Genomic DNA, 24,382 nt, shown 5'->3' with positions numbered 1-24,382 from the left:
TGGTCAGGGGAAAGTCTCTTCTTGCAAACACCTGATTGCAGAGCAGCTCTGCATGTTACAGTTCAGCTGGGGAGAAGCCCTGCCCAGCTCTACTAAACATCAAAAGGTGATGTTTTACAAGCATAGCTGTGATAGCTGTTTTTTACATATACATTCCTTAGAAAATTCCCAGCACGTACACAGAGGAAATAGACAATAACTTATTTCTTTTGCTGCACCATTGGCTTCAGTGACTCTGCACAGCTGTGGCAAAATCTGCATGCCTTTAGCTGAAGTATTCCCAATGTCTGATATATGCAGTTTCTTCTGTCCTGTCCAAACTTCAGGAAAAGCTGGCAAGGTGGACAGCCTAGAGGTGGGAATCTCTGGCCACTTCACAGGCCTTGAAGCCAGAATAAAGTACAGAATAGCTTCAAAAGTTCAGATATGGGTATTTGTCTGTTAGTGATCTTGGACTCTTGTCCTTTATTCAGCTAAAAACTCGCCACTTGGTTCATCTGCATCTTAAAACAGGCTCTGTGGTGAGGAATCTCTATTTGTGAGAGATGTGAAAGAGACACAGACAACCCAGGAATTACCATCCACCCCCTGATCTAATGCCCCAAAAATGCTTAGGAAACCAGGTAGGTGGACAGCTGTGGGTATGTTGGGGTATGGAATACATCAGTTCCAGGGAGAAGGGGTCTCTGCTCAGATGGCAGGGTGCTGGCTGCTCCTCCCTGGTGACACCTCATGTAGGGTGGCAGTGGCTGTAAGCAGCAGAATGCTGTCAGACAGTTCTGAGCTCCACAGAGTGCAGAAAACCCAAGTGTTGATCCAATTCTTGTGAGCCCCTCAGAGATGAGACATGGCTCAGGTTCTAGGGTCTTTCAGGGGGAATATCCTAAGACTACTACAGCTACTTGTCTATCAGCCACTTAGTCAATTGATGTAAAATGAATGGGCTGCTGAGGGACCACAGGCACATGGATTCATGGCACAAGAATTGAGCAGGCACACAGAGGTGTAGGTGAAGCTGACACCAGGAAACTGCACATACTCCCAGGTGCTTGTTGAGATTTTGAGTTATACATGCAAAGATGATTCAAGTGATGCACTGGAAGCCACTGAGATCTGGAGCCCTTTACAAGTCCAAATACATGCTATAGATTACATCAGGCTCAGAGTGGCTGAGTCTGAGGCATGGAAATGCACAATTCTGGTAATTTACAGACTTCTAGATTTCCCTAAGTCACCTAGTCTTTTAGACATGAGTACATCTAGATCCTCAGGTTCCCAGGAACATGCCTCCACTACAGACTATCACAGACTCAACAGCAATACTATACTGACAGTAATTTATCTATTTGAGATATCTTGAGTGTATTCTGTGAGCAGTTCAAATCAGAAAGTTTGAGATACTTGTTCCCAGGCACATGGAGAAGAACAATGATAACCCATGCCCTTTTTCTTCTTGAGTAAGTAGTACCTTACTCAAGACCTGGACTACATCAGGGACTGCAGTTTCTCTTCCAAAAGCAGGAATAGAAACTACTGAAGGGAGTGGCTACAGTCTAAAAACAATCCCTGCCTTAGGAATATAGTTTGAGACACACCTTATCTGTACTTGCAGTTAAAGGAGAGATGCATACCAAAGCAATGGAAAATTAATAGGAAAAAAGTCGCCTAGAAGCTCTCACTAGGTCCTATCTCTTGTAAGAGATAAGAAGAATAGAAACTGCTTTTTCTGAAAAGCTCAGAGAATGTTATTTTTAAAGCACTGTATCTGAGGTGTTTTCTCACAAGGAGCTCTATCATTGTTCTCTTCAGGGAGGCAAAAATCACAAGTACAAGTGTTGGCCCTGGGACAGGGAATCATCTCTGTGCTTTTCCTTTGAAAGAGCTGTAACACTGCAGGCTTCACACTGTACTACTGGTACCTGAAAACAAGACCAGCATCACACAATGGGAAGGTGCTTTAAATCTTTCTGTCCATAATGGTCATCAAGGTCAGATGACCCAGGCTCTAACCCAAATGATGGGCAATTTCAACTCCTCCTATTTTTTTTTTTTCCTTGGCAGCTTATCTGAAAATCTTCCCTCAAGAAAAATGTCACATTGTTATAGCAGAGCCACATGGCTTAAAGCCATTATCTTGGCTTATTTTTGCAAAGGATGATCTTAAATTGTTCTTTGCTATCCAAACAAATTTGAACTTGTAAGACATAAGAACCAAGAACTGGATTGTGGCTGATGTAATTGAATCTGAACCAGGTATTTCCTGTGTGTCCTTACTCTGGTAAGTGAGATGGAGATGTGGGCACTGAAGTTATCTTGGTGTGCTTAAGTGATCTCTGCTTACAGAGTGCTGAGATGCTGTTTGGTTCTGCAACAAGAACAATAAGATGCATAAGGGATACTCTCACTACAACTTCTGGTGAGGCATCAACAAATATTGCAAACATCTTCAGTAGGTTCTGGGAGCATTTAGACTTCTTCAAATTATAGGCAACAAGACCATGAACTCTGGGCTGAGGTAGAGAACTCCAGAATGGTCAAAACAAAATTAAGGTTGTGATAACTCTTGTAATAATCCTAAACTTTGGTGCCTGATGGATAACATGATGAATTATTGAATGAATTTCCTTGAAGGAGCCTGCTTGGACTGGCAACAGCTACAGAACAGGCAGTTCAAATCTTAGATCACCCAGCTGGAGAGGCAGGCAGGTTGATGGGCACTGCAAATGCACCCAGGAAATTGCTGGGGAATGTCCTTGTTCTCCTCCTGTGCTTTTTTTTTTTAGGACAGAGGAGACATCTGCAGTGAACTCCAGACAAGACAAAAAGATGATGAAACTCATCTTCAGGAAGGAAGAGCTAAGTAAGACAGGCCACCAGACAAACCTGGACCAGAAGAATGAACAAGCAATCTGTGTAGTCTAACACAGAACAAACAGCTTTCTCTCTTGGGCCTCTGAGAAAGCTGAGAAATGCTCTACCACCATGGTAGAGCAGCAGAGGACAGATTCCTGCAGTGTGCCAACCATGAAAAAATGCTACAACTTTCCAGTACTAAGAGCCAAACACACTGGCAGCTCTTCAACCTAACACGGGCTGAAATGTGTCATGTGTCATGACAGAAACATCATCTCTCCAAATACAGCACCCCAAATACAAACTTTCATCCTCAGAAGTACTCAGTCTACTCAAAAGTTGATGGATCAGACATATTTAATAATTTTTCCTGCTCTCTCTTCTCCTTGCTCCCAACACCTCAGCAAGTGACAGCAGAATAGAGCCACATGAAGACATACCACACATTTATTTGTCAATCTCCAGAAATTCAGCTGCAGAGTTCAGCAGTGAAAGCAGCTTTCAGCAAAAACTGTAAATATATTATTGCTGCCACTTTAACACAATTCAAATGTTTTTTCATGGAAACAACAGAAAGGCACAGCTCCAACAACAAGGTCAGCCATTTCATCAAATTTCAAGTTTCCATCAAAGCAAAACAAAACATTTTTAAAACTTCAGAACAAAGTGTAACAATGCTGCCAGAATCTTTCAAAAGCTCTTTTTTAAAGTAAACACCTAGTACAGAGCAAATCAGTCCAAGGGTTTCAAGCTGACTTGTTCTGAGCTGAGCAAGCCAGACTGCTGTAATAATGAACAGAATCAGAGGTGGGGTTATTAACAGTGACACTGTGATATCAACACCAAAAATAACCTGCCTTAACATATCATGGCCAATAAAGTACATTCAGTAAACCCATGTTCTTATACATGTTCTCAGCACCAAACCTATTGGAGGTTGCCTGCCCAAGTCCAAACCCTCTGACACTTCCTGTGATCCTCACAGCTTCCTGGGATTTCTGCTCTCTCCTCTACTGCTACTGTATCCTTCAGACCAATCAATGCTTCATTAAGATCTCCAGTGCTTCATAAAGAAATTAGAAGTTCCTCATGGTACTTGGCAGGAGTCACCCCTTAAAATTTCCTGTATCCTCCAGGAAAGCATAGGAAATTTCCTTCCTGTTCTGAATGAGGAATTTTCAATGGTAAAAAATTATGCCAGGAAGGAGAGCTTCAAATGAACTCAGTGTTCACCAGGTCTATTTTGTGAGTCTTCAGGTAGCAAAATTAAATTCTCGTTTCCTTGCCCTTTAACATCCTATTAATGGGTAAAGCTTTTTTTGTCCTGAAGAACAATACAGCATAATCTATGTGTTTTCTCTTAACAAACAAGGCAGGGGGTAAAATTGAAAGCATATGCAGTGTCTTCCCTCATAGATTAATGCAAATATCTCAAAGGTAGATAAAGATAGGACCTTTCTGGAGTATAAAAGGAAGCTCAAATTCAGCCTGTAAAAGCATTATGTTGTAACTGATCAGCCCAACAATTCACTTGTGAAGGTATGAAAGGCAATCAATACTAACTGGACTTCTGTGATTTACATAGTAATTACACTGTTCAGCACATTGTGAAACACAACTGTGATTTACATGAACATTTGGGTACATAAATACTGATAAAATACTGACTAGGTACAGAAAACATTTTGGGCAAAAACAAGTAAGTCTATCCCAGAGTATAAAGTGCTCATTGGGCATTTGGCTTGGAGGGAGGATTGAAGACGCTTGGGTTGGCCTGAAAAAACACTGTAGAAACATTCCAATCCCTTCTGTGAGGAAAAAGAAAGAAAGCAAAGGAGACCTGAACAGTGCTAAAGACACTTAAAATTATTATTTCTACTATAATAGAATCTGGAGACATCCTTGTGCTGCACGCAAACACATAAAATAGCATCTGCCAGCAAGTGATCAAACCACAGATAAGACAGATGAAGAATGACTGAAAGGAAGTTCTGTGTGCACAGCCCAGATTGTGCAGATGGGGAGAGAAGCAGACTCTTTAGGTAACTAGCCAAGCTTTCATCTGGGAAAGAAAAGGGTCCAGATCTCTCAAGTCCCAGGTAATGGTTGACCTGCAGTATCATCTCCATGAAGAGACATTAACACAAAGAAGGAAGGAGCTGTGCTGAGTGACAAAAAGGCATTTAGAACAGGCTTGTTTCCAGCCCTATTCTCAAGATTTCTCAGTGAGTGACAGATATTCTAAAGAGACTGCATTCCTCTTCCTTGAGGCATGATATTTGCCTGCCTCTTGCTGAAGTATGATAGTACATGGACTACAGGCCCTTGAGGCAGAGGGACAAGAGAAGAAAATGAGGGAGATCATGAGCACTGTTTTAGAAAGGTTTAACAAGCCTCAGTGGTGAACAGCTGGCAGGAGTAGATTGTTGCAGATGTAAACCTTCCTGGTAAAAGGATCAAACAAAGAAACTTGTCCTGCTTCTGAATTAACACAGCCTAAAAGGGTGATGGTCCCATGCTGCAAAAACAAAAATTACTTTGACCATCTGAGGGATCTGTAGGTCATTTTGTTTAGGAAACTTCCTCAACAATTTGACCACTGAGATTTCAAATCAGCAACATAATACCTCTCAAAAACAACTAAAAATACAATTGCTGCTGGATGCAGTATTTCTTCTCATCTATAAACAAACTGCAAGTATTTCTACTCACTGTATAGATCTGTTTCATCCAGAATTTCAGACTTGATGATCTCTTCAATCACATCTTCTAAAGTGACAATTCCCAGGACTTCATAAAAGGGATCACCTTCTCCTTCATTGTTTACTCTTTGCACTATAGCCAGGTGAGACTTGCCTGCAAGGAGACAGATCAGCAATTTAGACATTTTAGAAATTTCTGAATGATCGGAAATTATAGCAGAAGTAGACATACAGGTATAAATAAAATGACAAAACCTTGGTGTCAGGCTTTATGAAAATAGGGGTAATGTTTAACAGATGCTTAAAATCACAATCTGATTTCTGAGATACACATTCCTGCACCACATAAATCCATCTTGTGCCCTAAAAGAGAGCTAAAGAGATCAGTGTTCTTGTTCTAATGTCTTTCCACACAAAACTGTTACCCTGGCACTGAATTCATCATATTATTTTGTTGTTCTGCTTCTTGTCTCATGCACTGGCAGAGGAAGGCCAGGCTGGAGCCCTCCTTTGCTGTGAGATCCCATGGATGTTTTCCTTAAGCCTGGAAAAAACAGCAACAATGACCAAACCACAGAAGCACAGGGCTAGGGACAAGTCAGTCCCCTCCCATCAGCTCCTCTTTTTCCCCTCTCTTTCTCAAAAATAATTTATTTATATATTCTCCATATGGGGTGATGACACCTTATTTAGGAATTAATGAATTAAGATATTCAAAGCAACTGTCTGATCAACAAAGAGAAAAGCAAAGAAGAGATTTAGCAGTAGTTCTAAAGATTCCTGAGCTATGCATCATTCACAGTGAATTCCTAAAGTCTTTTATGCCATAGGAATGATGACAGTAAGAATATATCATCATGGCCCTTCAAACTGCCCTTGATACCTTTGGTTGCCAGTTTCTCCAGCTGCCATTGAAAACCAGCTCTTTGTAAAGCTACATAAATGATAGCATTCATTCAAAGGGTCCACCAAATGTTAAGTGATATTTTGCAGTACAAATACACAGACATCAATATGCTTTCTAAACTACCAGGAGGTAAGAAACAGCGTCTCACACTCTTTTTCGCTGGTCTCAAAAAGTATACTTATCCCCAAAATAGTTCAACTTTGCTTAGACCCCTTTATAGGCAATAATGTCTGCCTGTTTTAAGATTCAGATTATTAGACTAACAAGCATTCAAACTATTCCAACCCAGACTTACTCATGCCTAAAGAATGAAAATATCCCCAACAAATTAGACGAGGGAGGAAAACTTATCAACTACTGATATAAACATTGCATCAGGTCAAGTCAATTCACTTTGGTAAGTTTTTCACATCTGCTTTCCCAGGGACTCAACATAAGCAGTTAAAAACAAATTCTTGGTGAATGCTGTCTGTCGAAAGTTAAATTCTTTTGCTATTCCCAGCTTGTGATCATTTAAAAGGAATTTTCCAAAGCAGGGTCTAATATTAGACTCAAAATGAAGTTTCCATTCCACTTAGGCGATATTCTCACCAAAGTAACTACTGCATAATCTGATTGTCTTGGAGCTACTCGTTTAGATGCAGATGGACATACTTTAAATACCAACTACACAGCACTGCTGAGTCTTATCTTGAGGAGACCTTATTCTGCAGTGAATTAATAGAAAGATGATTTGTGATTTTTAAAGTACCAACATTCATATTGTACTGAAAGTCTTTTACTGTGCCAGGTTTTACGGGTTTTATTTCTCTGCATTCCTTGCAAGATTTCCAGCTCTTTCTACTGCTCAATGAACAGAATTAAAGTGACTTCATAAAAACATGCAAGATTTAAGCACTATTATTGCTGCAATTCCCCTGTAATATATTACTCCAATTATATCCTTTCAACATAAGTCTTAAATAAGAACTGCAGCACAGAAAAATAAATTACACAGGCAAAACAAATACTCTATTTCCCAGTGCTTACTCAGATATTAGTGTATCTGCTTTCAAGTAAAAAGATATGGCTCCTTCAAGAACTGTTTCTATCACAGACCACAGCAGCTCATTAGCACATGCTTATTCAGATGCTAATTCCTCAGGATATCTGTTTTCTCATATTAGTAAGTGGTAAGATCTGTTCAAGTGGGTTAAATTAAAAAAACTAAACAAACCAGCCAAACAAAAATGCCAAAAGGCAATGCTATCAAACTCATGTTTCAGCTTTGATCAAAATCATCAAATTCCTGCCCTTTCCTCCACTTCTGCACTGCCTATGACAATGCTGAACTAAGTGATGAAATTTGCAATTTTGAAAAGAACAATCTTTCTAACAATGAAGTCATGAACACATCTACAAGCAACATCAGAGATTTATGGAAATGGGACTGGGGAAGGACCTGAGGGGCTGGAATACAATGAGGAAGTTGTGCACAAGTTTCACTCTCAAAACAAGTTGCATGCCCTTCCCACCAGATTTGTCCCCACCAAGAATTCAGCATCACTAAAAGATGTTCTCCCCATTTGAGCAGCTGCAGGACTCTGACCCAGCAACAGCACCTAATGTGAGATGAGTAACCAAAATCTGTACCAGCATCTGCTCTCTTAAGCAAAATGAGCTGGTAAGACAGGAGTTATTGAGAGGTATCAGACATTTTGCACTTTCTACAATTAAAAAGAAGGCTAGAAACACTTTTTTTTCTGACCCTGCCACAATCTTTGATTTTAAGGGGTTTTTACTTACCATCCAAATTATCAAAACCATTGAAACTTGTCATCATGACTGGATTTTGGTGGACAGCATTGATACTCAGTTCTATGGTCATTATTAAATAAACTGCATGTTTATTAACAGAGAATTTGTCTGCTGAAAAGAGATAAATTATTCACACACATGGTGACATTAACCTTCCTTCCTTCCTCACTGTCAAGTTTTCCTGTTCCAGATTCTCATCAGCCCAACACTTTGCTGGGGTCAGATGAATTTAAGCCAATCTAATAAGCTGCCCCTAAAAGGGTGCCTTTTGCTCCCATGTTTTCTCCTTCCTTTCTAATGGCTCCAATACTTATGAAATTATTTGATAAGACAGACCAGATACGAAAATTGCATTTCTTGTGTCTTTGCAACATAATTTTGACCCAGATCCAATAACTTGGAGGAAATCACCAGACAGTGGAACACACACCAGAGGTGGTGATGGAGATGTTATGAAGATCATTCCCAGACTGGCTGCCCTCTCACCACAGAAGACTGCAAAATACCCTGCACGTATGGAAGCAATCAAGACATAAAAGGCTAAAGGAGAAGCCAGGAGTGCAAAGATGTCTATATACATAGTAAAAGAGCACAACACAGCATGTGCTCAACTGTAAAAGTGGCCTGTAAGTAAAATAATGACTCCTCTGAGTGTTTGAAACAGAAATTGGCTACAGCTTTATTCAAAGACTTTATCAGGCCACTGGCAATTATCATATTATTTTATTCAACTGAAAATGAGTGGTTTCAGTTTGTATTTTCCACTGCTAAAGACATTACAACTCAGATCCAGTAAGGAGCTGAATAAAGTAAACATCCAGCAGATAAGCAAATCTGGACTGCATATAATATTCCTAGGGCTTTGAGAGCAGAACACAAATTAAACAGAGAGAAGAGGTGTATGGGGAGCTCTGTACTCTAACCACACTTCATAGATGACATTAATGCTTCTTTAATCCCTTGTTTTAAGTGTTAATACAATGAGATTTAGCAAGTGGGCAGCTCTGCAAAACTGCCAGGTCTGACAATAAAGGCAGAAATGTGATGTGTGACCCACAGCTCCTCTGTGGGCACAGGCAGCCAGAATTTGCTTTCTGCCTCAGCTTCCCCCCATACAGTGACAGTCAGTGACACCACCAAGGGCTATGTGGAGCTGATACCTGTACACCTGAAGCACCAGTTGATACAAATGTTCATCTTCCAGTTACCTTCACAGGCAACTAAAGCATCAAGCAGTTTCATAAACATAAATCCAGTCTCATCCCATTGCTTAAAATCCTGCTGCTCAGCTTAGATTTTGTTCTGCAGAACTTCTGATTAATTTATTGAGCTAATTAAGAAACATGAAGATGCTTAGTTAAATCTGCATGAGTAAGTGAACTAGAATGAGCTCCTGGGAGTCCATGTGATTTACTGACCACAAAGAACAGAAAGGGAAGAAAGAAATGCCTGAAATACTCATTCTCTTACTGTACCATGATAATTTCCTGAAAAACGTATAATAGGGGAAAATTTTCCCTTTGATCCTGAGGTATTTATACATCTAGACCAAGGACCTCAAGAACACTGTCATGCAGGTCAAACCAGAAATGAAAACATCTCTTCCAGGTCTGCTCTGGTCAGCCACAGGATCTTGACCCCATGAAAAAATCTGCAATTTGGATGGAGCTGTACCCACCCCACTCTGACATGTCATTTCCCAACAGACACACAGGCAGAAGAACAGATTATGGAGTTTGATTAATGCAAATTCAAAGTCATAAACCTGGTACAAAACAACCCCATGTGCTGGCACTGGCTGGGTGAACACACTGCAGGAGTAGCAGCGTGTCTCTGCAGCAATGAGAAGGAACTGTGCACTGACATCAGCACACGTGCAGCTGGCAGGTCAAGGGAATGGATTATTCTTCTCTGTTTGACACCTGTGAAACCACACCTGCAGCACTGGCATTCAGTTTGGGGTTCTCCAGTACAAGAAAGGAATCAAGAAACTGGAACTGTTTTGGTGGATGGATCCTAAGATGGGCTGGATGTGCAGGGAAGAGCAGAGGCACTGCATTGCTTGAGTCTTGCAAAGAAAGGCTAAAAGAAAGCACTTAGGAATCTTTCTGTACCTCATAGTAGGCTATGGGGAACACAAAACTAGAGTCCTTTCAGCTGGATACTGATGGGACAAGAGACAATAAACACAAATTTCAAACATGGAGATTCTCTTTAAAGAAAACTTGTTCCTCACAAGGTTGGTCAAACACTGGAACAGGGGCCCAGAGGGGCAATGAAATCTCCAACTCTGGAGGTATTCAAAACTCAGTGACCTGAGCCAGCTTCAAAGGTGGCCTGCTCCAAAGAGGGGGCTGGACCAGATGACCTCCAAAAGTCCCTTCCTAAATTATCCAGTGATTTTAAGAGACTTTGAAGGGAGGTCTGACTGAAATCCCAGGCCAAACTTCATTGCTGAATTCCTGAATTTCTAAAAAAACTGCAAAACTTTCAGTACATAAGGATATATAAAGACAATAAGTTTTACTGATCTGGAATGCCACAATCAGGCCATGTATGTGACCAAATGTAATAACAAAATGACACTATTAGCCAGACTACATGCAGAAAATTAGAATGCTGCTGCCATGGATTAGAGCAAACACAGGTTCCCAGGAATGAGTGATCCAACAGCAAAGAGGTAACTCAGGGGCTCTGAGCAGTGAGTTACAACCTGCAGTGATATGTATAAGCTTACACTATGAGAAAGCAACTTGAAATGCCTCTATTTCTGCCAAAGAAGGTTTATGAACTCAGTAACTGGGAAGATTTGGAGGTGTTACTTCACCCCTGCAAGCAGCAGGTCTTACTAAAGGCATCTTAAAAAAATTAAAAAGAAAAATCAGTGTTAAAACTGTGGTAGACATTTATAAAACAGAAGATTCTTTTCAAGTCAGTTTGTGGTAAAACAAGAATCTTTTTTTTGTTAAAACCAGTAATTTTTTGTTAAAACCAGTAATCTGGGTCTGTTTGCTCTTGGTTAGTGCCCTGGGACATTAAGCCATAGCCTGTTTAACATGCCTTCAATGACATGGAGTAAAATCCCATGAAGTGTTTAGCTGCCCTTGAGTTTGCTAACTTGTGGGACTGTTTTTGTTTTGACTGATTTGTACAAAGGTAAACACTGGTCTGTCAGTAAGATTCACAAGTTCAACAGCACATTATTCAAAACAATCAATTTTAAAAACGTGTTGTATAATTTATCAATTAAAAATAACTCCCTCTGGAGTAGTCCTGGCTTGCAAGCAATTATACCAAAGTAAAAAGTGTTTTTGTAAATTTGTTTTCTGCACCACAGTTCAAGGACATTAAAATCTCCCTTTTATTAGCAGAAATTTGCATTCATGCTGCTTGCTTTTTCATTTTGATTATTTTCAGTGGGGCAATCAGACTGCTACATTCTCTAAACACACACACACACACAAACTGGTGCACACTGTCTTTGGGTTCATAACACAACAACATTCACAGAATCAAGAAAAACCCAAAACTTTTGCAAAAACATAATCTAGGCTTAGACTAGGCTTTTCAGATCCTGCTCTTTTCAGCAAAACATATAATTTTGAAAATATATTTGGGAAGGCAACCTGATAACTAACATTCATTTAATACAGCCACAAGAAAATCATCCAGACCCTAAAGGAAATGAGTGAAAGTATCAGCACAACCATTGGGAATACAGTGATTCTCCTTTAAACCAGAGAGCTCAGTCTCCTACAAACATTAACTAGAAACCACAGCAGCCTTCACAGGGAAATAAAAAAGTAGCACTTTAAATAGACTCTTTGTGTTAAAGTCCATTTAGTGGGAGGACACCAAAAAAAGCAAAAATCAGGGAGAGTTTCAGAATGACTTCCTGACAGTGAATTGTATTTGTAAGGAATACTTTCCCAAGGGAACCGACAGAAGCTCAGTAACTTGCAACTTTGAAAACTTGACTGGACAAAGCTCCTAGAAAGGAGTCAGTAATTCTCAGTGCCCTGTGGCAGATGGAAGAGGAGCAATGAGCTCACATTTTCCATCAGTCAGTGTAGGCTCCAACTCAACTGCTGCTGCCTTCCCTTCAATCCCCTCTGGTAGGACCTTGATGAGACACACACTGACAAACTGAATTTGCTTTGCTGCTGCTTCCAAATGTGAGAGCACAGCTCTAGAAAGCTTCAGCTTTACCTGCAACCAAACTGAACCTGGAAACCAGCTGGGATGTCTCCATAGGTACAAGAGTAAAAGAAATTAACTGGGAACCAGAAATAACTTCAGTGTAAGGAAAAAAGGTAATTTCAACTCAGAGCTCTATCAAAGCAGAACTCTTAGGGAAGAATCAGATGTTAGAATATTTAGGGAAAACTATTACAAGGTGTAAGAAGGCATCACAAATAAAACTGAAAAGTGGAGAGAAAATGTTTCAGAAACTCCTTGAACATTACTAATGATTCCCTTGCCATGAACAGCATGGCAATGCTTCCCAGTCAGGCAGTGCTTTAGCAGTAGGAAATTTATGCTGAATATGGCTGGGGTTAACAATAACCAGGGTCCACAAGGCTGCAAAATGCACACCACTAGCTGGGCTGCTCTCAGTATTGGTCAGAACTCTGAGTTCAGCCTAGTAAATGAGCAAACATAAGCTGCTTCCCAGAACTAGAAGCATTTTTCTGCCTTAGAGAAGTATCTACTGGATCTGAAGTGGGAGAGGAAGAGAAGGAAAACCTAATACTTGAGAAAGAAACCTCTCCCAAAAACAAAGTATTTTTGGACACCTGTCTGAGGCTCTAACCTGAGTTCAAGGTTGTGACACCAGGACACTGGTGAAGATGAGAAACAGAGAGGAAGTTTAAAAACAAAATTAGGGAACCACTTCAGAAGTGCAGCAAACTAAAGTTAAGAGAAGAGGTGGCAACAAGAAGAGAAAATACTGAATCTGGAGAGAGGCCTAGGACTATTTGGACTGACACAGAAGAAAAAAGTTCAGATAAAATTTAAGGCAAGCAAACAGAATATTGAAGTCATTCTTGGTCATGGTTCAAGTCTTCCACAGTGGATTCAAAAGATACTGAAGTGTGACTTACACTGAAGTGATTTCCCCTGTGCCCCCACTTCCCAAGGCAAGTAATGACCTTTTGGAAAGAAGTGTAAGAAATGCATCTCCTTACTGACTCGCACCTCCACAGCATGATCAACAAGGAATTTTTTAGTGTGCAAATACCCTAAAAGGGAACCATACTAATTTTATTACTTCCCTGTTTGTTCAAGATTGTCCCACTGATTTCAGCATTCCTTCAGGGACGAAGAGCAGGCACCGGCTGCCAGAAGTGCTGCCAGCAGAGGGAGTGCAAAACCTTGGGTTTGCTGAGCTCCAGCCTCCAGGTCCTCCCCAGACCTCAGCCCAGCAGATGGAGAGAAGAGGTCCTGGATTCTGGCATCGGTGGGGCCTGGCTGCTGAACCCTCTGAGAGATGTGTCCTCCAGCCTGGGGTCCACACAATGACCCCTGTCTGCCATGGCCTGTTCAGCATCTCCTCCTGCAGCTCTGCATTGCTGCTATGGCTTGTCCCACCCCATCTTCCTTCCCCTTCCCTGCCCTGGGGGGAAAATTTCTTGAGCCCATTATAAGGGCTCAGGAGAGAATCTATCACCTCCTTAGTCTCCTCCAGTCCAACAGGCTGCTACCACAAACCAAGAGTTAATCCACTAAATGAAAACAAGAACATTAAGAGATATATGTTTATGAGCAACAAAAATAGAAGTCAATCCAAAAAAACTATGAACTCGGATGACTTTGATGTTCAGGTAACCAAACACAACACCAACAGAAACAACAGCCTTGTTCTGTATCACTGCAGCCAAAAATCCTACTAATCTAATCCATCCTCTAATCCTGCCTCCCTCAATTCCTAGAACAGACTGGGTATAATTCAGGGAGTTGCTAGATTTTGGCATCTACAACATGGGATTTTAAATCCAACAAAGGTAAAGTACTAGAAGGCACAACAGAAACATGTTTGGACATTAGGAGGTTAGCTGAGGCCAGCATGCTTACATAAGGGCCTAAACCATGCTGAGAGCAAAGAGCATGAGCTGAAAAGGAAGAGCAGCATCTTGGGACTGTGGGTTGTGAAAAAATTGGGAGCTGGATATACTCTCCTTTTTTTTTATTTTTTAATTATCATCATCAGCTCTTATAGTTTAGCTTTAGTTCACTATTTAGGATACAAATTTAAAAGGGTTCTTGTGTTACCAGCATCTTAGTTCATTAATATTCTATTTTAATGACTTGTTTTACTTCAGGCCATTTATATCACATGCAGTTTGCAATTCCAGCAGCTCCAAACCCAGCCTGGTGGATGGCGCCATCAGATTTTTCAAACTCGGTGCAAGGCTTTCAAACCTGTACTGTGGCAGAAGCCAGGGGAAGAGTAACAAAAAGCTGCCCTGTTAACTTTCTAAACTGGTGACACCACCTTCATCCAGCTGGGTCTGCAGGAGCCCAAGAGCACCTAGATGTGTGCACTGCCCCAGTGCCTGAAGCTGTGGGATAAACAGAGCCCTAAAACACAGCCAGTGCCAGTGACCTTGACTTTGCACGAGCGCAGGATCGGGGCCACGTGAGCTCTGACACTGCACATTCGCTTCCCTGGAAGGCAGCACGGGCACAGGGATTCACACACTGCCATTGCAGAGCAGCTCCTGAGCCGTGCAGCACAGCACCAGGGACACTGCAGCAACCTGCAGGCACAGGAAACACAGCCACCTTCTCCTTTTGCTTTGGGTCAGCTCCCACTGGGCAGCGCTGCAGGAAGAGCTGCCACGAAACTGTGCTGCACTCTGCCAACAAACTCCAGCAGAATGGGGAATGGGGACTATCCTCCTAAAAACTAAAGGTATGGCACAGCTAAATGTAGAAAAGTGCCAAGATACACCCAAAGTTACAGAACCGAGAACTTCACAGGACCAGCCGATTCAAGCTTTCATAGGTCATATTTTCACTTTGCTTTGGTGCAATTTTAGCTAATGACACAGATCACAGCTGGATCCAGATCCATGACTCTTCATCAAAAACACGTACACAGTGACTATTATGGATACTGGGTGGGGGGAAAAATTAATTTAAACCACTCAAAGACATGTTGGAATTGTCTGACACCAAACCAGAAGGACAGAAGAGCACCTGTGATTTCATAACTGGGCATTGTAGATATCTAAATGCCAGCAAACAGCAGTTTTTTTTGCAAAATTATAATACAATAATATACAGGGAAGGGGAAAACCTCTAATTTTGCATTTTGCTAAGGATTTAAGTAGATCTTGTGTTACTCTTAAAGCCCATCATGCAAAGAAGCTGAAAGAGTTGTTTCAAATGCTGACTCATCATCCCCAGGAAAAATTACAGAAAACTGCCTTGCTTGAAAGAATGACAATCCTGATGGTACATTTGAATGTGTTCTTGCTCTTTTCCAAGAACAAAAGTAAATTGCCTGGCTTTGTTCCTAGGAGTTATCCATTACTCATAAATGTAAGATCTTCAAGTGAATTAGTAATACAACATCATCCTCTCAACCACACAAAGCAAGATTAATTTTCTGAAAAATGGCACTACTGGGTCATATTTCAGAAATAGGAACTTCAAAGATCAATCTCCGTGGCAATTATGCTATTAACACTTTTAATTACTAACTTGATACAAACACTTCTTTAAATTTCCATTTGTGAACAACCATCTCATTAGTGTTTTTTTGGGCCAGCCCTGGTACGCTGTGTTTGCCCAGAGCTCTTGAAGGGGGAAGGAAAACTCTCAGATAAGACAGCAAAGCCCTGCTCCATCAGCAACAGCCACTGGAGAGAACTGGAGATAAGGTGAAGTGAGAGCCTTGCCCCTGAGCAAGAAGACACTGGAGCTACATGGAGAGGAGAAAAAGGAGTCTGAAGAGATTGAATTTGTGAACTTGACACTTGCTATTTTTGCTGTGATGAAGAGTTCCTTTGCTCCAGAAGACTAAATCAGGATTGATAAACAGTTTTTCAACTGCTGGGTATTGATGACAGGGGATGACATGTGACTCACACCTACACTACAATATTATTCAAATCCTCCTTGTCAAATATTTACATGAAGTGAAGAGCTGTAATATTTTAGTGACATAACAGGAATTCTGTGAGAGTCCTATTTCTTTCATGATGTTTAGCTCAGGGAAGATATAGTAGAAACAGCCCTGTTTTCTTTATTATTCTGCAGAAGTCTTTATCATTATTTTAGCCCCATCCAAAACAAATCTGAATGTATTTGCTCACAAATAACCTAAATACCAGCTCTAACATCCCTGACTTCTGAGACTTTATTTTGACAATTTTACTCCAGAACAAGCTTTGTGGCATAATATCTCATAGGGAATGGGGTTATCGATCCAAACAGAACACTTTTTCATTTAGTCTCCTCTGAGATTAAATTAAAGGGACAGATCTTTACTGTCTTTTTAAGACTGTTTATCTTTGTTTGTAAATGTGTGTGTTAGAGCATCTCTTTGATTTTGCTTAAGCCTAATACTTAGATATAGCTGTCTAAGCTCTTACATTCTTATACTAACACCACATAAGAGCATTGCATCCAGGTATCTCAGGCCAGCAAGGGCTCACAAGTGTCTGTGTGGATTGTCTGGTACACACAGCTTCGATCCATTCACGTGATGTACTCAGCAATTCTGCAACACTCACAAGAGTTACAGAGGAGTGTAACTCTGCTAGGTTTGGAGACAATATCAATTACCATGGTTGAACCCACTGGCACAGGGCAGTTTAGTGCCCCTTGTGAGGGCAGAGGGTGAATTAAAACTCAAGCAATCCATACAAGTTTGCCCATAAAACTGTAGCCACACTAAGAATGCAGTACCAGCATCCCTAAAACACTCTTGACCATGGAAATGGCCTCAGAGAAACAGTGTCCTACTGCCGTGACTTCTGCCTTGTATTTGTTTATTTTCAGCTAGGATTAGGCTGAATTCTTCTACAACCCCATAAACACTAAAGTAAAACAGCTCAAACTTCTGCTAGAAGAAACATGGACAACTGGGTCACGCAACACACAACACACTCACTTCACTGTTATCTTCTGTGACTGCCTGCAGATCCAAACATCCTGGGTATGCCACAGCAGCACAAACCCCAACCAGAAAACCAATCTACTAGGCTCTGAGGACTTGCAATTAAATCTATAGTATAAACAACAGTATTTATCTAGCACATTAGCAACAGCAGAACGGATGTCTGTCACTGTATGGGGCTCACAGGAGAATATCTATGGACTGGGACATTAGAGTTTGGAAAATTAAAGATTCCCAGCCAGACCTTTTCTTGAGGTCTGCAACTCTTGAGCTTCTTCCTGCATCTTCTGTTTGCTCAAGAAAGATCCCTCCACAAATGCAGCTAGAGCCAGGTGATGTTGCCTGCACAGAACAGGTCAGGGCTGTGCTCTCATCCTCTACCTCGGAGGGAGCAATAGGAAAAATCTTCTTTCTTATACACAAATGACATTTTCATGAAACTTACAGAAACATGGGATTTCTGACTTCTGTAGATTAATTACTTTTATAGCAATGGAAGACTAAAACAGGTAAGGAAAAAAATAAACAAGCTGGTTAAAAATAAAATACACAAAATCCCAACCAAACCAAATAAAAACAACCAGACAAACAAACCTCCACTAATTCCCCCAAGCAGCCTCCTTCACAGCAGGAGCAGTGCAGACCCTATGCCAGCCACCAAATGGCAGAAGACAACAAACTTCAAAATATTGCTATAATTTTCACTTGCAGGAAGAGGCTATCATTCCTTCACAATAGCAAAGAACAAAACCCAAACAAATTTACTAGAAAGTCATGAATAAAAATGATTATATAAACCCCGACTTTGTACCATGCACAGTTTAGTTGAAATACTGTGTAGAGCTCAAATACACGTTTAGTCTAAATATTAGGGACTATGTATGATCCAGTGCTCTGCATCCCAACATCCAGCAGGTTCATTTGTGAAGGTCCCCATCCTTCCAGGAGCCAGGAGCCTGGCCACAGCCACTGCATCCCTGTCCTTACAAGGGTTAGACAAACACACCAGTGAGCCCTGGCAAAAGGAAATGCATTTGGAGTTCACACAGGGGCTATCACTTGGCTATTTCTGTAGTGCCTGCATCTAAAAAAAGATCCAGTTCACACAAGTAGCTATTTTACCTTACTGTCCCACAAGATCTAAATGCATTTTTTCCGATTACACTTTCCCACCATAAAATACACAACAAAATGTGACACATATTTTTAAATATTCCTATGAAAGGATTTTGCTTATATATAGAAACATGAGTATATATGGAAACACACAAAACTCTGTGTTTATATATAGATGTCTCCTCACTGTATAACTAATATTAGTTCATGGAACTGAAGTCACACAGACAACAACAACAACAAAAAGAATTAAAGTTCCAGGGAGCTTTGCCATAAAGTACACAAAGCAGAAAAAAACTCTTGGATTTATGATAATCTCTGCATGAAATGCTGAATGGTAAATTCCCTTGAGAACTTCTCTGACACAAGAAATATACAACAAAATAAACAAACAAGGAGACAAGTCCAAGATGCTCTCACTGAAGAGACATCTAGTTCACTCTTTCCCCCATTTTTTTTTCCCTCCAGCATTCCAACAAAATCTGTCATGAACCACAAGAGAGACACAAACAGGTCTTCCTGAGGTCCTCTTCTATAGCCCATCTCCTGGGGAACAGAAGACCATCAGCTTCCCTAAGATAATGCATTTCAAATGACTACCACAAGTGCTGCCCTTCTGAGAGTGCTCCACACTGTAATGCCCTATCTGTGTATGAAAAAAATACACTTTGGTAGTTACATGAAGGTGGCAAAAGTTCTTCAAGACTTATTTACACAAGTCTGAAAGGTTTGACTTTTACTCTCTAAATACTCCTCCAATGGTTTGGCGTCCCAGACACCCTATTTCTTGCATTTAACCAGAAGATTAATGTAAAATTGACTAATCCATTTAGGTGTTTAAGCTGAGGGAAACAAAACAAGCAGAAAATAGGAGAGACATCTTTTAAAAGAGATACAATCTACATACTTTTTCCATGCCTCTAGGGAAATTAGAAAAATGAAGAATACCCCAACTCTCAAATCCATCTCATCACATCTGCTCAAGCACTATCCTATCCACTTCAGTACTTGAAACTGTCACAGGAGCCTGTTCCAAATTCAATGTCTGAATGCCTTCCTTGACGAGTACAAAACCCTAGAGAAGGAGAGTTTTCAGCAATAAAGGCCACACACTTTTGTACTGGTTTCACAACTACCACCATCAATAAAAAAACCACTTGCATGACCTGGACAATTAGCAGATCAAGGCTTTTTTCTAAATTAAACTAATGTAAAGGACTATTTGTGGAGCTTAGTGGAGGGACTCAGGCAATAGCTGTGTGTAATAGGAGTGGCAGATGGCTTTACAGAAATAACAATATTTCTTTCAATCTTTAAAGGCTCCTGGCATCTCACCTGCTTATTTCCATGACAACTGGATTCCCTTCTTACCAAAAAGCTATGGATGCTACGTTGTCTTCTCTCTTCCCCTGTAGCTGCTGTTGCATCAAATAATTGTAGAAGCCCATGGGACTGAGGATGAATAAAGCTCAAATGAAACAGTACCAAAACTTTACAGATCTCTGTCCCACTTCACAGCATTATCACCTTCCTGATGCTGGAAATTACTAATTATGTAATAGGTTCAGCTATTCAGGGCACAATGCAAGGGTAGCATTCTCTAACCTAGAGCAAAACTAGACCAGTGTGGTGACCACAGAACAAGAATAGTTCTAGAACCTGAGACCAGGAACTGCACATCTACTCAGCTTCACAGGAACACCAAGTTCTTTTAAGACCACAAGTGATCAGGAGCTCAGATCTATTATTCATTGAGATGATGACATGTCTGGCAGAACAACAGCTCTTGGCAGGACAGTAAAATATTTATGCAGTGTAACAACTCAAAGAAAATGACTTGCCAAATTGACTACAACAATGGTCTTCAACCTTTTTCAATTTATGGACTGCTAAAAATGCTCAGTGGGAATGCAGAACCTTATAATACTGAGCTCTCTACTGAAAAAAGGGCTTATTGTTCTTAAGATACCTTTTATTGAGACATCTGAAATAGTCCTTGGAAGCAAGCTAAAAAAAAATAAATTCACCATACTGCATAATTTTCTGGAAAATATTAAGCGATCTTCCTTACAGTATACAACAACCAAGACATAAAAGCCTGAACTCAAATTGTTACAGGTCCCTGCACAATAAAGATATTCTTCCTAGTGACTTTAGCTTGAGGTTACATGGAGAGCAATCTTCACACAGAGTGGTCAAATGATGGAACTCAACAGCAGAAGAGCTGCAGGCCAGAGAGAGCACGGGGTGCTGGCCACCAGAGAGCCCTGGGCAGAAAACAAGAGCAAAGAGCAAACACAAGCCTGAGAGGGACACTCAGTGCTGGATCCCACACCACTGTATTTCTAAGGAAAGCTGAAACTGAAATCAGGGACTGGAGACAGTGGTTTTGTTAAAGGTAGCATTTAGAAAATTATCGACAGAAACAAAATATCACAGAAGGGGAAGGGAAGGAAAGGGAGGAACTCTGAGAACTGCAGATTAGATTCATGTTATTTCCACTGTGGGAGCATTTGAATCCATGCTCAAACCACCATCTCTGCCCCAGCTCTTTAGAGTACCTAGTAATTTGCCTGCTCCTGTGCAGTGATCCACATGGGAGCCACGGCAATGCAAGAAGGAGAGGCCAGCACTGCCCAGCCTCTCTGGGGGCAAGGCAAGCAGGCAGAGGAAGGAGCAGGAAGATGATGGCAGGAGAGGATGATTGTTCCAAGCACTGATGTGTTTCATCACATGTACCATTCCACTAGATATAAATATCAGCAATCTGGCCTGCTGGTGTGGCCGTTGCGAAATGGCTGCTTCCTGCCAGAATCACAAGAGATGAGATCTGAGGGAAGGCTTTGCAGCTAATGCTAGGAAATGTTTCATGAGCAAAAGGAGCAAGACATTTAAAATGGTCCAGGAACAAATGAGAAGCTCTTGGCCATCCTGCATTCACCTGCAATGACAAGGTTCCTACCCTCAGTCATGTGCCTTAAATTCCTCAGTGCATTCAAGGCAACATCACACTCTACCCTTACACCTCCCACTTTAGCACTGTGCCACAAAACACCCTTTCAAAAGCCCAGAGTGAAAACAGTTCCTTCTTCCCTTGCAATGGGTCTGAGCCAACCTCTGATGGCAGAGAAGACAGCACGAGGTCCAAATCTTCGATCTAGAGCAACCATTGATCTGCAAGGAAATTCTACAGCAATGCCTCCATCAAACATAGGAGAAAATGTGTTTGTCCAAACACCAGGAATAGCAAAATTTGATTAGCAGAGGAGGTCTGAGAGAAGATTGTGGTGCTCCTGAAAATAGTTTCCAAAATGGCAAAGGGAAACACAACAAGAAAGTAGCTTGAGAGAGATTTTACTGATCTGACAGGAGAAAAAGACATCTTAGAGAATCCTGCTGTTCTCAAAGGAGACAGGGAATATCTTCAATGTTTAAGAGATTATGAAATGGTGACTGGAATGAAAATGTGCAAAACTAAGGTAGAAAGAGGAGAATGAGTATGAGTGAAATGATCAGTAGTGCTAACAGTGGTATGTGAGTTACTCTGGAGGATGAGCATAGAAAGATTGAAGTTAAGAACATGCTGGAACAAGAAGATGTAACTGCTGTAGCAGTTACTTGCTGAAGCAAGTTAAGATACATCAAAACAAGAGGGAGGTTTGTACACAGAAATCTCCCTGGTCATATGAGTGAGTTGCCCATGGGGTTATGCTAAGCTATTCACAAGAAAGTCTCCTGGACCACGTGAACAATGAAAGCAGCCCTTTTTCCATCCATTTCTCTCAGAATATTTAAAGATTTGAATTTTCCCATCTCATTTTTGTTTCATCTCTCTCTTCCTATAAATAGAGAAGCAGCAGAGCATCCATCTCTTCATCTTTTTTGGTGGTCTAGCATTGCACAGATGCTGGAATGTTTTTCTAGTAAATGATAAGTGATGGGAAATAAGTCAAAGACAAAGGACAAGAGACCTTGAGCTCAGACAAGTAGGAGAGATGGGAGCTTTCTCCTCTTTCCCAAGAGGCAGGTATCTTTTCTGTGGACCAAAAGGTTTTGTTTTGGAAACAAATGCATCTATTTCTGTCACTTCCTTTAGACATTTAGTCTTCATGGGGCTGATAGCAAGACTGACTATGGTGTCTGAGAGTGACAATCTGGCCCCCAAAAGAAAGCATTTCTAATCCAATATGAAACCCAAAGGAAACACAACCCTGCTGATAGGCACACATCTCAGTGGACTAAGGCTGTGATCTGTGCTGTGCTCCCAGAGTCTTTATTTTAATCCCAAGTCCAATAATCAAGTTAGTGCTTTGTAAGGAGAGCTAAAGCCCCTGGGGCTTCTGCTGAGCCATCGGACGGTGGAGAGGCTGAGCTGGACATCAGTAGGTGGTCAGCTGCCATGGGAAAACAAGTGTGGTGTGGGCAGCCAGACTGCTGAGCAAGGAGCTACAGGAACTCCTGGAGCTCTACCCTGACCCATAGGAGCTCACACACACCACTGGATGTTCCCAAGAAAAACAAAAACACGGAGAGAAGAGAAAGGGCAAGCCACGGTGAAGGAAGAGAACGCCAAGACCAGGCAGTTTGGGCTTAGAAGTTGCTTCCTAAGCCAATGAGCCCACTTGGAGAGGCTTCAGCACCACACAAAGGCAGCACAGGTATCCCAAACTGCAGCCCTGCTGTGCTACAAACAGCAATGAACAGGATGAGCCATCCACACTAACACAGCAGTGTCTCTGATGGATGGCGAAGGAGCTGGGCTGTGGGGAAAGCTAATGAGTTCCAGAAGATCACAGCCTTCCATCCCTGCCCAAAAATAGCAGCTGTGGTCAGGGGTTTGAGACAGAGCCCAACCACAGCATTGGGATGTAGATTTTGAAACCACAAGAGGTCAGACTCAATTGATGGTTGGTCATTCAGAGGTCCTGGGACAACTTGAGATTTGACAATGCGCTATAAAGTCTTGTTGAATTTGTGCTGTGGTCTCCCATCCAGAAGATATAACAACATCCCTGAAAACAGCAGTCCTGATCAGCAGCCTTCCTAGGCTTACCTGCTCAAAACTTTGGGGAAACAAGAGAATTCCCCACTAGCAGCAGAGTCCTGCAGAGCATGACTGCAAGAGAGAAAAGCTTTCAAAGTAGGCAGCAGTGGGCAGGTTCTTTGGAGCTGGCAAGGCAACTGACTGTGGGATAGCCTAATCCACTAACAGGTAAATCCCCTCCACAAAACATTCCTTCCTGCCTGAAAACACTTATTTGGCAACCAAAGCCCTCTGCTTTAGAGTAAGAGCTGGGGAGGAATGTGACCTGGGGCTCCTGATGGGAGAAGGCCCAGCACATGGAGTACCAGACTGAAAGCTGCCCAAGCCTTGATACAGGGGCTCTCCAGTGAACTGTCCCTGCTCCACTCCAGTGCAAGACCACTGCTTGGTAGGAAGGACATTGGGCAGGCAGGACATCTGGTGCTTGCTGTACTCTTTAGATATATGACCTAGATGACCTTTAAACATCCCAAGCCAAACTCTTCCATGATAAAGGACTATCTCTCAGAAGAGTTGGATCTGCAGGAAGAAGGGATTGTGACAAACATCATCCCAAGTATAAGGGTTTAGCCTACTAGTTCTGAGGAGGACAACACAGAAGGGAACTCAGTAGCCTAAAATGAAAGGCAAGAGACTTCCGCTTTGGACCTCACTGCAATGTATTTCTGGACATTGCTGGTACATGGAGTCATAGCCCATTCTAGGATTTTCAGGCAAAGAGAGAGAGGGAATTACAAATGTGTCACTGACAGCTGGCCAGCCCTGGGAGCCTACCAGCTCATTAATCCCTCTGTTCAGCTTATGCTCTATGAAGTGCAAGTCCTGTGTAACAG

The 24,382-nt window shown here is 41.5% G+C and overlaps 1 protein-coding gene across 1 annotated transcript in view; it reads right to left on the bottom strand.

Moving 5' to 3' along the window:
- Positions 1-24,382, bottom strand: part of CNNM2 (cyclin and CBS domain divalent metal cation transport mediator 2) — a 116,383-nt gene that overhangs the window by 21,781 nt on the left and 70,220 nt on the right. The window contains 1 exon segment of the mRNA XM_079312044.1: positions 5,566-5,709. Coding sequence (XP_079168170.1) covers positions 5,566-5,709 — 144 coding nt within the window.

Source organism: Erithacus rubecula, assembly GCF_903797595.1.
Source record: "Erithacus rubecula genome assembly, chromosome: 9".
Lineage (NCBI taxonomy): Eukaryota > Metazoa > Chordata > Aves > Passeriformes > Muscicapidae > Erithacus > Erithacus rubecula.
The sequence above is the reverse complement of the archived record's forward strand: the minus strand, read 5'-3'. Positions and strand labels throughout refer to the sequence as shown.